This window comes from Engystomops pustulosus, chromosome 8 (assembly GCF_040894005.1).
Source record: "Engystomops pustulosus chromosome 8, aEngPut4.maternal, whole genome shotgun sequence".
Classification (NCBI taxonomy): Eukaryota; Metazoa; Chordata; class Amphibia; order Anura; family Leptodactylidae; genus Engystomops; species Engystomops pustulosus.
Window position 1 is genome coordinate 116,081,388 of NC_092418.1, and position 14,449 is coordinate 116,095,836.

Genomic DNA, 14,449 nt, shown 5'->3' on the forward strand with positions numbered 1-14,449 from the left:
ATGGAGGATCCAAGCCATAGGCAGATGGGGATATGTAACCTTTGCTCGGACTATATTTCTTGGATGATCATTTGTGTGATAGGACATTTACTTGTTACAATGTATCACTCTGCAGCTCTGTGTCTGTTTACCCTGGTGTCGGTTCACTGGTAGATTAGGAGGTTCCCTTTCACTGATAGCAAGCAAAGACCTTGACAATAATGAATACTTTAAACACAAAGTAAACCAAAAATGCTTCAGTTCTGTAGAAACTATAAATGTCTTTTTTGTCTTCCCAATATATAAAAAGTAGACAACCATTAGTCAGAATGTTCTTTTATTAGAAGACCTGAGCTGAAAAATGAGCTTGAATCAATTCTCTACCCGGGGTACAGTGATGCTCTCCCCTAGACCCACAGATGTTCTGTGATCCCAAAGAACGTTCCCTTCCCTCCATCTCCATCCCAGCAGGAATATAATATTAATAACTTTGTCTTATATATTTATATATAGAAACATTTATACACCTATAATACACAGATACATAATAATAAAATAAATATGGCAAAAGGAGGGCGGGGGGGGGGGGGGGGGGCTCGGCATCAGTCAGTGAAGGAGGGGAGGGGGCATGCAATGCTTTAGCATCTCTCTCCTTGGAAGACATTAATTACCGCTCCATACGCGTTAATTCATCCTGTACAGGTGCAGACGTTCCATGAGTTCATCCTTACAGATCCCCGGCACCAGAAGAATTGATTTAACATAAGACATTCTGTCTGTAGAAGAGGAGCATAGAGTCCTGGTGTTCGGCATACAATGGGTTAAGTCCATCTGTCTCATATTATGCCATCATGTTTGCTTGTGCTCGTTGGACTGCATCACCCTGTACCAATGCATTAAGTATTATGTCTATGCGACTAGTTGCTTTTTCTGGTTCTCAGGAACAATTGGTTAGTACCTTGATAATTTGGATGTCCCAGACCTCAGGGTTCTCCTACAGCTCTACATGAACACATTGGAGCTACTCATGGACCCAGAAGACGCATGGGCCGGCTCCCAGAGTATGGTAATAAGGTTCTGTAATGCCCCAGTTTTATAAAACCATCCTTATAACATCTAGATAAGTGCTACTTGAAGGATCATTCTTGACCTTGAAGACTTGGTACCTTATGGTTCATGAGCGGGAGGCTGATGAACACCATGGTCGGATGCAGGACATTGAGAAGTACCAGTCATCTTTATCTCCTATGTGTGGCCTCCTGGCTATGTAGAACTTCTCTACCTCTTCTTGGAGGTCAGTAGACTATGCAGAACAAGATGGTTGCTCACCCCTTGTAGAAGACAGTTCAGGGTCATCTCACTGGTTGTACGGCAAAGCTCAACTTTCCAGCTGGAGGAGCCCCTGAGGGTGGAACTCGTTCTTGTCCAAGATCATTCGTCCCAATTGGTAGAGGAACCGACTATACCAGTGGATGCCCACCTGCTGAGATGTCTTGTTTCCCATCGCACCTAAACCATATAGTACCCGCAATGGCCAGTAGGCAAACTGTGCCAGCCTCTGTTTTTGTACCAGGGCAAAACAGGAAGCTACTACATCATCCACCAGAATTGTCCCATGTTGGGTTAGGGGAGCAAAAACTCCATTGTCTATCTCCGTGCTTAGTGAGATCACTCTGGCCGGCGCAAGACCCGCAGCTCCTGACACAAGGACGTACTGGCCAGGTCTTACCTGACTGGCAAATACAGCTTTGTATTCACCAACTGGGGTGGAAACATTGTCCGCCACAAAGATGAGATGAGTTGGGGTGAGGGAAAGCCTCCGAGGGGGGTCCTCTGTGGTGATCACCTGGAATAGATGCTCAGATGTGGGATCCCTATCCAGGAAGGTCACAAAGTCACTGAAGGTGGGACGCCCATTGCTGTCCATGGCCAGGACGCTCATGCCAGGCAGGAGCTCTGAGATGGGGATCTTGTCACCAGAGGATAAGGTGGCCATTGCCCTTCCCGGGAAGCAGCCTCCAGTCTTTGCTGCAGCAGAATGTTCTAGATTAATGGAAAGAGAAACAAGAGTCAATGGTGTGAAGAGTAACCATGATGAACTGCAATGTTGACACAATCATGTTACAGACTACTTCAACATCTCTGCTTGCAGTCAGAAAATGGAAATGGCTACAATCTTTTAACCTCTGTGTCTACATGGAACCTGAATGTATCAAATATTTGCTTTGTATATAGGAGTAGAAAAGTGAATATCATCCCCTCGCTGTACATAAAATCTGCAGCCTAAAGTTTTTACCATTCCCACTATGAATTCTGCCACAATTGTTGTAGAATTTGGACACTAGGGGCCACATTTATCACTTGTTTTTTCTGTTGTTTTTGCGCCTTTTCGTTTAGGCGCACCGTTTTTGCGCCATTTTTGCGATTAAACGTCAAATTAGCCGCGCAGCAATAATAACCAGCTTTCCCTCATCTATCGTTCAATTCCAGATGTTTTGCTGCGCCTAATGATATTCATCACGTGCGACTTTTGCATTTAGGCGCAAAAACGGGCGCAAAAACACTCCAGCCCGAAGCTGGCGTTATCTGAGAAGAAAGCACTGAGCCCCTTTGCAGAAGAGCTCATTTCTAGCAGCAGAGCTCAGCCAGACACTGGAACATATAATAGATACAATTAGATACATTACAGACAGGAGCTGCAGACTCTATTTACAGTTCATCACCTTCTATTTACAAAATATTCTGCAAAACCTGAGCTCACAGCAAGAGCAAGAGAAGTTTGCACAAGTTTGCACAAGTTTGCAGAAGTTTGCAGATACTACAAACAAGTGTCCCCCATGTAATTCTGCACAGTGTCTGAGGGGGATACTGTGCAGAATTACAGGGGTGCAGCAGGAGACCAGCACTGGGGGATCCCCTCCAGGAGAAGCCCCTGCTGAGGAGGTCACTGGGTGCAGGGTGTCACACACCTGGGTGCTGCTGTGTTATCTCCATTCTGGGCTGTGGGAGAAGCAGAGAGGAGCTTGTAGCAGGATCACATGTAAGTGCCCGAATCTAACATTGCGCCTAAACTGCGCCTAAACTGCGCCTAAACTGTGTTAAAGTAAAGTGATTAATAAGAGGCAGAAAATATACTTATCACAGATGGTTGTAGCTTGTGATAATTCTGGCAAAACAGTGCGCCCGAATTTAGGCGCAACTACTACACTTAGGCGCACAAAAGTGATAAATGTGGCCCCAGATGTCCAATAGTTTATGTATCCTATGTTTGTTACAATGTATCAAAGTAGATAATCTTCAATAACATCCACACAGCTGTGTAGGCAGGACTATGCTGGTCAGCTAATTAATGCCGACAACAAGCAGAGATCTTGAAATTTGCAAAGTACAGAAATCAAAAGTAAAAAAAAAGGTTTTTTATATTTGTAAAAGATTTGAAAAACATTACAACTTTCTGACAGAAAAATAGCTACACCGGTCCATAGATGATAGCTGTGCTCCAATGTATGAGATACGGTTCAGGTGCAATGTTACGTACAACCTGAGGACAGGTGGGGCACTGTTTTTAAAGCATTGATCTTTTTACACGTGATGCTAGGTATGGAGCACATGAATTGGGGGCCCAGCAGTGATTCTGTGCTGTGAATGTGAACCCCTTCACAAGGTAAGGGGGGAGCAAATGAACAAGAACTAGTCTCCTCTGTTCTGGAGTTATGACCCAAAGGACATTCCATGTTTACTAAAAAATTATTACATTTTGTTTGCCTTAAAGGCAAGGTCCCAGATTGGAAAAACACTGATACCTTCTTCCAGAAAGAGGGCCACATCTGTCCATAGGTTGTGCTTGCTATTGTTCTTAGGCCCCGTTATCTTTCTAGAAGTAAGAAGCCATATTTTGCAAATCCTAGAAAACCCCTTTAAGTATAGACAACTAGCATAGGAGGCTACTAATTAGTTGGTTTCAATATTACTGTTTCCATTTATTCTCCTCTGTTGCCATCTTCCATTTTTTTTTAGTTTTTCTTATATGTGATTTTATTATGTTAACAGGCTTGTGTTTGGGGGGAAAGGGGACTTTTTTTCTTACACCATTTAGGCATGACTGAAATAGTCACATATTTACCCTCTACCTAAAATTAAGTGAAGCCCCGGAGAGTGGCAGGACAGAGTAAACAGCTCTGGCCACGGGAGCTTACAAATAGATCCATCCCAAGAATGGACACTGCCCGCATCCCACAAGCCGCAAATAAAAAATCAGCAAAGTAAACAAGGTGCTATCACAAATATTGAGCTGGGCACAGAACTACCTGCGGCAGGGGGCCCATTGCCAGGCCGAGCGGGCGGCCGGCCTGCTGCTCTCATTACACCAAGGGCTTCATCAATGAGTTTTCTTAGAACAGAGCAAACAGGGTGCAGAGCTCCAGGAATATCACCCATCCAAAACACCAGTAAGAAAGACTGTGTGATTGTAACATAAATGATCATCATCCAAACTCCATTGTACAACCGACACACGATACATCCTGCAACTATTCTGAATAATGATGTCACTACTTGATGAGATGATGATATAAATATGTGACTATCTAAACTATCTATCTATCTCCTATCTATCTCTCATGTCTATCTATCTCCTATCTATCTATCTATCTATCACATATCTATCTATCTATCTATCTATCTCATATCTATCTCCTATCTATCTATCTATCACATATCTATCTATCTATCTATCTCATATCTATCTCCTATCTATCTATCTATCTATCTATCTCCTATCTATCTCCTATCTATCTATCTCATATCTATCTATCTATCTATCTATCTATCTATCTATCTATCTATCTATCTCCTATCTATCTATCTCCTATCTATCTATCTATCTATCTATCTATCTCCTATCTATCTATCTATCTATCTATCTATCTCCTATCTATCTATCTATCTATCTATCTATCTATCTCATATCTATCTCCTATCTATCTATCTATCTATCTATCTATCTATCTATCTATCTATCTCATCTATCTATCTATCTATCTATCTATCTATCTATCTATCTCCTATCTATCTATCTATCTATCTATCTATCTATCTATCTATCTCCTATCTATCTATCTCCTATCTATCTATCTATCTATCTATCTATCTATCTATCTCATATCTATCTCATATCTATCTCTCATGTCTATCTATCTATCTATCTACAAAAAAAGATTCATTTAGCGGTACTGCAATAGAATAAGGGATGGGTGCACGCTACCACTAGACAGCCACGTCCTTCCGAATATAGAAAAACAAAAACGAACGGCATAATTCAAGTGGTGTTTGTTCCCAAACTTCTATGTTTTAGCTTCGTCCGAAGCCTTTCTCAAGTGTATCTATCTATCTATCTATCTATCTATCTATCTATCTATCTATCTATCTCTCATATCTCTCTATCTATACATCCATCCATTACATGCTTTGAGCAGTTATCTCCTTGTCTTTATTGCTCTCTGGCATGTAAAAGGTCTTCTTTGAGTGGACCCCTCCCCGGCACCCCTCGGACACACCCGCCGCCTAGCCTCAAACCCCTGTTTGCTTTTGGTTTAAATTTAGGTGATCAGGTCGTTTTGAACTTTTCCGAGGAGCGAGCTGTGATTATTTTTAATATGGCTCTTGTTTTGCTGGGCTGCGCTGTGTGTTCTCTGTGGTCGGGGGATGTGGGTATAAGATGCCGTGTGTAACCACGAAGGGGAGCAGTCTGGCAGTCGTCAGCTCTACGGGGGCCATTGCTCTCCTCTCACCTCTGTCTTTTGCTACCTTGTCCTCCTGTTCACTCGCTCCTTCCACAGACTTCTGTCCCTATGTAACCTCCTCATCCTGAGTCCTCCCCTCCTTGGGATCTGTAAGAGTTCAATAATGGTTGTGACTTCCTGCCCGCCACCTTCATGCTGATAACAGGGCTCTTTATCTGGACTTACATCACCACCGCTGCCTCTTATCCTTCCTTCTGCTATAAAAAGGATCAAATAAACTGCAGTGTCCTCTTTTCCCCTTAATCCAGGTCTTACTTTAATGATACAAATCTCCAAATCTTCTCCTTGCATCATACAGCCATATAGCAAAGTAAAATGAAAATCTATCATTTATATTTATCTGCACCACAAGGGGGAGCTGCTCTCTTGCCTTAATAATGAAAAGAATGATATATCTGTCCTCCATGTGCTCCAGATCTCCCTCTAGTGGTAGCTGCATGAAGCCAAAATTATATCATGCATATTGAATTTCTTCCCAGCACTGGAAAACTGATCATCTGAACTGTACAAAGACTAAAAAGCAAACACAGTTCCTGTCCAGAATATTTTATGCTTGGGAGGCATAAAGAGTACCCCAAGAGTACCCCTTTATCACAGTCACATTATGGGAATCCTGGTGACTGTCACCATTATGAACCATGATATAAAAATTCTAGAATGACTGTGGCTGTCATGGAAAGGCTGTTAGCGAGGACAGGAGCTGTAATTATTATGAAGCGCTATGGCTGTTGTGAATAGTTGTGGAAGGACTGTAGTTTCCAATGTTATAGGAGGACCCTGGCTGTCACTCTTAGGGTGGTGGCACACGTGGTGTTTTGAACCCGTTTTAGGCAGTTTTTAAGCAGCACATTAAAAAACGCATCCGCTTTTGACTGTTTTTTCCAATTATGTTAATTAAGATGATTGGGAAATGGACAAAAACGGTCAAAACTGATGCGTTTTTTTTACGGACTGCTTAAAAACGGCCTAAAAACGGGTTCAAAATGCCACGTGTGCCACCACCCTGAGGGTGCAGCCACACATTTAGTTTTTCAGATGCAGTTTTTGAAGTCAAAAGCCGGTGTGGATCATAATGGGTAAGGACTTAGCATTAAGAAATGCTGCTCCTCCCCTATTTTCAATCCACTCCTGGTTTGGGCATTAAAAAACGCATCTGAGAAACTAAACATGTGGCTGCATCCTTACGGGGGGGACCCTGTATGTTAACGTTACGGACAGACAGTCACCCTTAGTGGAGAACCCTGGCTGTTACTTTTAGAGAAGGACCAAAGCTTTCACCCTCAGCGGAGGACCCCAGCTGTCATCCTTAGGGGGGACCCTGGCTGTCACCGATAGGGAAGGACCCCGACTGTCATCCTTAGGGGGGACCCTGGCTGTCACCGATAGGGAAGGACCCCGACTGTCATCCTTAGGGGGGACCCTGGCTGTCACCGATAGGGAAGGACCCCGACTGTCATCCTTAGGGGGGACCCTGGCTGTCACCGATAGGGAAGGACCCCAACTGTCATCCTTAGGGGGGACCCTGGCTGTCACCGATAGGGAAGGACCCCGACTGTCATCCTTAGGGGGGACCCTGGCTGTCACCGATAGGGAAGGACCCCAACTGTCATCCTTAGGGGGGACCCTGGCTGTCACCGATAGGGAAGGACCCCGACTGTCATCCTTAGGGGGGACCCTGGCTGTCACCGATAGGGAAGAACCCCAACTGTCATCCTTAGGGGGGACCCTGGCTGTCACCGATAGGGAAGGACCCCGGCTGTCACCCTTATTGACAGACTGTAGCTGTCACAATTATGGGGGTGGGGTAAATTCTACTTTATGCAATGTTCACATTGCTTAGGAAGTGATTAAAGATGTAGTGTCCGAGTCTAGGAAAATCCACGGGATCTTTTTGGCTCTCGGTTTTTACAGCCCCCCTGCACTTCCTGCTCTGTCATTGAGGTCCTGACCCACAGAGGTAAAATGAAATGGCAGCATGGGGTGCGGAGCAGGACAGGACCTGCCGGGACCAGCTCACGCCTGCACACTGTCAGGAGATCCCTGTCTAATCATTAACTACTAATTGCTTAAAAAAAAAGTCAGATATGCAAAAATCAGCTACATTTACAAGCCTATTGTCTCAAGTGTACCGGATATGGCACAACGTGACAGCCCTCACCTCTATCACACTGCGCTATGCCCTACTTAACCCTCAACCGGACTTCAAAAAAACATGCTTGCTTTATTCCAGAAACAGCACAACCACTTTCAGAGAGTTTACTCAAGTGAATAGGACATAGCTGTAATACCAGACACTACCTGTGGACAGGTGTGGTGCTGTTATAGAAGACGGTAGCCCTTTTAGGCCACATGCTTATTACCACACCTGTAAGGGTGATGCCACACATGGCTTTTTGAAACCTTTTTTGGTCCGTTTTTAAGCAATCCGTTAAAAAATGCATGCGTTTTTGACAGGTTTTCCGAATTTGCGCAATAAAAAACGGACAGAAACGCATGCATTTTTTAACGGAGTGCTTAAAAACGGACCAAAAAACGGTTTCAAAACGCCATGTGTGGCATCACCCTAAGTGAGGACTGCTCACAAGAGCTACACGTGTGCACAAAACTGTTGGTCCCCCTTGTTTAATGAAAGAAAAACCCCCAATGGTCAAAGTAACTTAAATCTGGCAAAAGTCAAAATAAGTTACATTTCTATGAAAATGAACAACTGAAAGGCAGACATTGCTTGTCCTCCATGCTTCTACAGAATTAAAAAAATAAAACTCATGAAACAGGCCTGGACACAAATGATGGTTCCCATTACTGAATATTTTTTTGCACAACCTTTTTAGGCAATCGCTGCAATCACATGATTTCTATAACTGCCAATGAGACTTCTGCGCCTCTCAGCAGGTATTTTGGGCCATTAGTAGACTGTTCCAGGTGTCTGGGGTTTGGCCTTTTCCTTATGGCTCGTTTCAGCTCCTTCCAAAAATACTCGGGGTGCATTCACACATTGTAAATGCGACGTTAACAAAATGCAATGTAATCAGGCAAATCTACTCCTCTCAGCTGATACGCTTGAAAAGGCATGTGTTGCTGCCACATGTGAATGCACCCTTATGCTTCATTTTTCCATCTGTGAACATAGAGCTGCTGTGCCTTGCTAAAAAGTTTGACTGTAGTCTCATCTGCCCATAGGACATTCTCCCAGAAGTTCTGTGGCTTATCAACATGTAGTTTTTTTCCAATTTCAGTTGTGCTTTTTTTATGATTTGTTTTCAGCAATGGTGTCCTCCTCGGTCGTCTCCCATTAAATCCACTTTGGCTCAAACAACGACGGATGGTGCGATCTGACACTGATGTTCCTTGAGCGTGAAATTCACCTATATTCTCTTTAGAAGTTTTTCTGGGCTCTTTTGTTACCATTCATATTATTCGTCACTTTGTTTTGTCATCGATCAGGGAGGTCGGCTACATTCACATAGATCTTACATTTCTGAATAATATGTGCAGCTGTAGTCACAGGAACATCAAGCTGCATGGAGATGGTCTTATAACCTTTACCTTTAACAAGCTTGTCTATAATTATTTTCCTAAGCTCCTGGGACAACTTTTCTTCACTTCCTCTGGTCCTCTGGTTGAGTGTGGTGCATGTTACCAAACAGCCCAGTGAGTAGCTGTATCCTATATACAGCCCAGTAAGTAGCTGTAGCCCTATATACAGCCCAGAGAGTAACTGTAGCCCTATATAAAGCACAGTGAGTAGCTATAGCCCTATGTACAGTACAGTATGTAGCTTTACCCTATATACAGCCCAGTGAGTAACTGTACCCTATACAGAGCACAGTGAGTAGCTGTACCCTATATACAGCACAGTGAGTAGCTGTACCCTATATACAGCACACTGAGTAGCTGTAGCCCTATGAGCAGTACAGCATGTAGCTGTACCCTAATTACTGCACAGTGAGTAGCTGTAACCCTATATACAGTACAGTGAGGAGCTGCACCATATATACAGTACAGTGAGTAGCTGTAACCCTATATACAGTACAGTGAGGAGCTGCACCATATATACAGTACAGTGAGGAGCTGTAGCCCCATATACAGTACAGTGAGTAGCTGTAGCCCTATATACAGTACAGTGAGGAGCTGCACCCTATATACAGTACAGTGAGGAGCTGCACCCTATATACAGTACAGTGAGTAGCTGTACCCTAATTACTGCACAGTGAGTAGCTGTAACCCTATATACAGTACAGTGAGGAGCTGCACCATATATACAGTACAGTGAGGAGCTGTAGCCCTATATACAGTACAGTGAGTAGCTGTAGCCCTATATACAGCACAGTGAGGAGCTGCACCCTATATACAGTACAGTGAGGAGCTGTACCCTAATTACTGCACAGTGAGTAGCTGTAACCCTTTATACAGTACAGTGAGTAGGTGTAGCCCTATATACAGTACAGTGAGGACCTGTAGCCCTATATACAGTACAGTGAGGAGCTGCACCCTATATACAGTACAGTGAGGAGCTGCACCCTAATTACTGCACAGTGAGGAGCTGTAACCCTATATACTGCACAGTGAGGAGCTGTAGCCCTATATACAGTACAGTGAGGAGCTGTAACCCTATATACAGTACAGTGAGGAGCTGTAGCGCTATATACAGTACAGTGAGGAGCTGTAGCGCTATATATAGTACAGTGAGGAGCTGTAACCCTATATACAGTACAGTGAGGAGCTGTAGCCCCATTTACAGCACAGTGAGGAGCTGTACCCTATATACAGCACAGTGAGGAGTTGTAGCCCCATATACAGTACAGTGAGGAGCTGTAGCCCTATATACAGTACAGTGAGTAGCTGTAGCCCCATATACAGTTCAGTGAGGAGCTGTACCCTATATACAGTACAGTGAGGAGCTGTACCCTATATACAGTACAGTGAGGAGCTGTAGCCCCATATACAGTACAGTGAGGAGCTGTAGCCCCATATACAGTACAGTGAGGAGCTGTAGCCCCATATACAGTTCAGTGAGGAGCTGTACCCTATATACAGCACAGTGAGGAGCTGTAGCCCCATATACAGTACAGTGAGGAGCTGTACCCTATATACAGCACAGTGAGGAGTTGTAGCCCTATATACAGCACAGGGAGGAGCTGTAACCCTATATACAGTACAGTGAGGAGCTGTAGCCCTATATACAGTACAGTGAGAAGCTGTAACCCTATATACAGTACAGTGAGGAGCTGTAGCCCTATATACAGTACAGTGAGGATCTGTAGCCCTATATACAGCACAGAGAGGAGCTGTAACCCTATATACAGTACAGTGAGGAGCTGCACCCTATATACAGTACAGTGAGGAGTTGTAGCCCTATATACAGCACAGGGAGGAGCTGTAACCCTATATACAGTACAGTGAGGAGCTGTAGCCCTATATACAGTACAGTGAGAAGCTGTAACCCTATATACAGTACAGTGAGGAGCTGTAGCCCTATATACAGCACAGTGAGGATCTGTAGCCCTATATACAGCACAGGGAGGAGCTGTAACCCTATATACAGTACAGTGAGGAGCTGCACCCTATATACAGTACAGTGAGGAGCTGTACCCTATATACAGTACAGTGAGTAGCTGTACCCTAATTACTGCACAGTGAGTAGCTGTAACCCTATATACAGTACAGTGAGGAGCTGTATCCCTATATACAGTACAGTGAGTAGCTGTAACCCTTTATACAGTACAGTGAGTAGCTGTAGCCCTATATACAGTACAGTGAGTAGATGTAGCCCTATATACAGTACAGTGAGGAGCTGTAGCCCTATATACAGCACAGGGAGGAGCTGTAACCCTATATACAGTACAGTGAGGAGCTGTAGCCCTATATACAGCACAGTGAGGAGCTGCACCCTAATTACTGCACAGTGAGTAGCTGTAACCCTATATACAGCACAGTGAGGAGCTGTAGCCCTATATACAGCACAGTGAGGAGCTGTAGCCCTATATACAGTACAGTGAGGAGCTGTAGCCCTATATACAGTACAGTGAGGAGCTGTAACCCTATATACAGTACAGTGAGGAGCTGTAGCCCTATATACAGTACAGGGAGGAGCTGTAGCCCTATATACAGCACAGTGAGGAGCTGTAGCCCTATATACAGTACAGTGAGGAGCTGTAGCCCTATATACAGTACAGTGAGGAGCTGTAGCCCCATATACAGTACAGTGAGGAGCTGTAGCCCCATATACAGTACAGTGAGGAGCTGTAGCCCCATATACAGTACAGTGAGGAGCTGTAGCCCCATATACAGCACAGTGAGGAGCTGTAGCCCTATATACAGCACAGTGAGGAGCTGTACCCTATATACAGCACAGTGAGGAGCTATAGCCCTATATACAGTACAGTGAGGAGCTGTAACCCTATACACAGTACAGTGAGTAGCTGTAGCCCTATATACAGTACAGTGAGGAGCTGTTGCCCCATATACAGCACAGTGAGGAGCTGTAGCCCCATATACAGCACAGTGAGGAGCTGTAGCCCTATATACAGCACAGGGAGGAGCTGCACCCTATATACAGTACAGTGAGGAGCTGCACCCTATATACAGTACAGGGAGGAGCTGTAGCCCTATATACAGCACAGTGAGGAGCTGCACCCTATATACAGTACAGGGAGGAGCTGTAGCCCTATATACAGTACAGTGAGGAGCTGTAGCCCTATATACAGTACAGTGAGGAGCTGTTGCCCCATATACAGCACAGTGAGGAGCTGTAGCCCTATATACAGTACAGTGAGGAGCTGCACCCTATATACAGTACAGTGAGGAGCTGCACCCTATATACAGTACAGGGAGGAGCTGTAGCCCTATATACAGCACAGTGAGGAGCTGTAGCCCTATATACAGCACAGTGAGGAGCTGTAGCCCTATATACAGCACAGTGAGGAGCTGTAACCCTATATACAGTAAAGTGAGGAGCTGTAGCCCTATATATAGTACAGTGAGGAGCTGTAGCCCTATATACAGTACAGTGAGGAGCTGTAACCCTATATACAGTACAGTGAGGAGCTGTAACCCTATATATAGTACAGTGAGGAGCTGTAGCCCTATATACAGTACAGTGAGGAGCTGTAACCCTATATACAGTACAGTGAGGAGCTGTAACCCTATATACAGTACAGTGAGGATCTGTAGCCCTATATACAGCACAGGGAGGAGCTGTAACCCTATATACAGTACAGTGAGGAGCTGTAGCCCTATATACAGCACAGTGAGGAGCTGTAGCCCTATATACAGCACAGTGAGGAGCTGTAGCCCTATATACAGCACAGTGAGGAGCTGTAGCCCTATATACAGCACAGGGAGGAGCTGTAGCCCTATATACAGCACAGGGAGGAGCTGTAGCCCTATATACAGGCCACTGACAAAATTGTAGACCCTGTGATGCTAATTAGTGGACGCACCAAAATTCCTTTGCTCACATTTATTTCGGCGGAAGCATCATTTCTGTCCATTTCTTTTTAAGGGGTTTTTTGTTTTTACTTTTGTCAGATTCAAGATATTTCTGTGTCCCTTGTGGTCATTATACGCAGTGCAGAGTATTTCAGGAGAGGAAATTGCAGATCCTGGGAACTTTAGTTTATTCTCTCCTTTGTTGGGGCTGCATGGGACAAAGACAATGGTGAAGACAGTGAAGATATAAGTGAGGTCAAAGACAAAGGTTACTTATCGGAGGGTTTCTGGCAGCACAGAGTGTTTCAGAGCCGGAATGATTTCATCTTGTATGGGCTCGACAACTGTTATGTAAGATATTACCAATAGAGAAAAGGTCCCTCTAATGGGTGCTGGGTGCTTCCAGACTGTTGACCCCCCTCCCCCAGTCGCTCCTATGTCACCACGTGGCACTCCGACCTGTAACTGAGAGACCCAGGCTTGTTTTGTGTCGTATTGTATAACCTTAAGGAATGGAACATGAAAATAATGACCAATCACGTAAGAAATGTTATTCTGTTCTCATATTTTATCGTTCCGGCCGCAAATACTATTAACTCACCGCATGCCAGAGTGCGTTAGCATATAGAGCCTGCAGTCATGATAATACGTATACGATAGATGCAGTTGTGCGTCTTAAAGCTGGGGTATGACCAACTGTCCCCTCATGTATAGTGCAGGGCAGGCTGGGGTGCTATGCCCCCTGCAGAGATTTCGGCTCCATCGGGAGCCGTATGGGGTTTAACCCTGCCAATCTGATATTGATCATCTGTTCTAGTTATAGGTCATCAATACCTCAGTCCTGGAGAACTCCAGCATACAATTTCAATCTTCACCTCCGCACCCATTCATTTTAAGGAATATATAAAACCACAGGAGGATTCTCACAGATCACTTTTATTTTAAATATATTGTACAATTTTCACAGAAGCAAAATATACAATCACTTTAGTACCAAAAAACGACTGGACATAAAAAAATATAAATCGCTTACAGTAATAAATTAGCTATTTCTGTAAATTGTTCAGTAAGTAGCCACTACCCGCGCAGGGGGAGTCCCTTCTACCGTCACATTGACAATCACTTAGTATAAGTTAAAGGGGCTGATCATCAAGACAACCCCTGTCCATATGGACATCATAGAAGGGGGCAGAGGCATAACCTGAGGCTCCTGGGCCCCAATGCAAAATCAGGGCCCC

The 14,449-nt window shown here is 44.3% G+C and overlaps 1 protein-coding gene across 2 annotated transcripts in view; it reads right to left on the bottom strand.

The window, feature by feature from the left end:
- Window positions 1-334: 334 nt before the first annotated feature.
- The window catches only part of IHH (Indian hedgehog signaling molecule), a 77,068-nt gene continuing 62,953 nt past the window's right edge, over window positions 335-14,449 (bottom strand). For both annotated transcript variants that reach the window (XM_072122332.1, XM_072122333.1), the window contains exon 3: window positions 335-2,022. In XM_072122332.1, coding sequence (XP_071978433.1) covers window positions 1,358-2,022 — 665 coding nt within the window. In that variant the 3' untranslated portion in view covers window positions 335-1,357. The remainder of the gene's footprint in view (window positions 2,023-14,449) is intronic.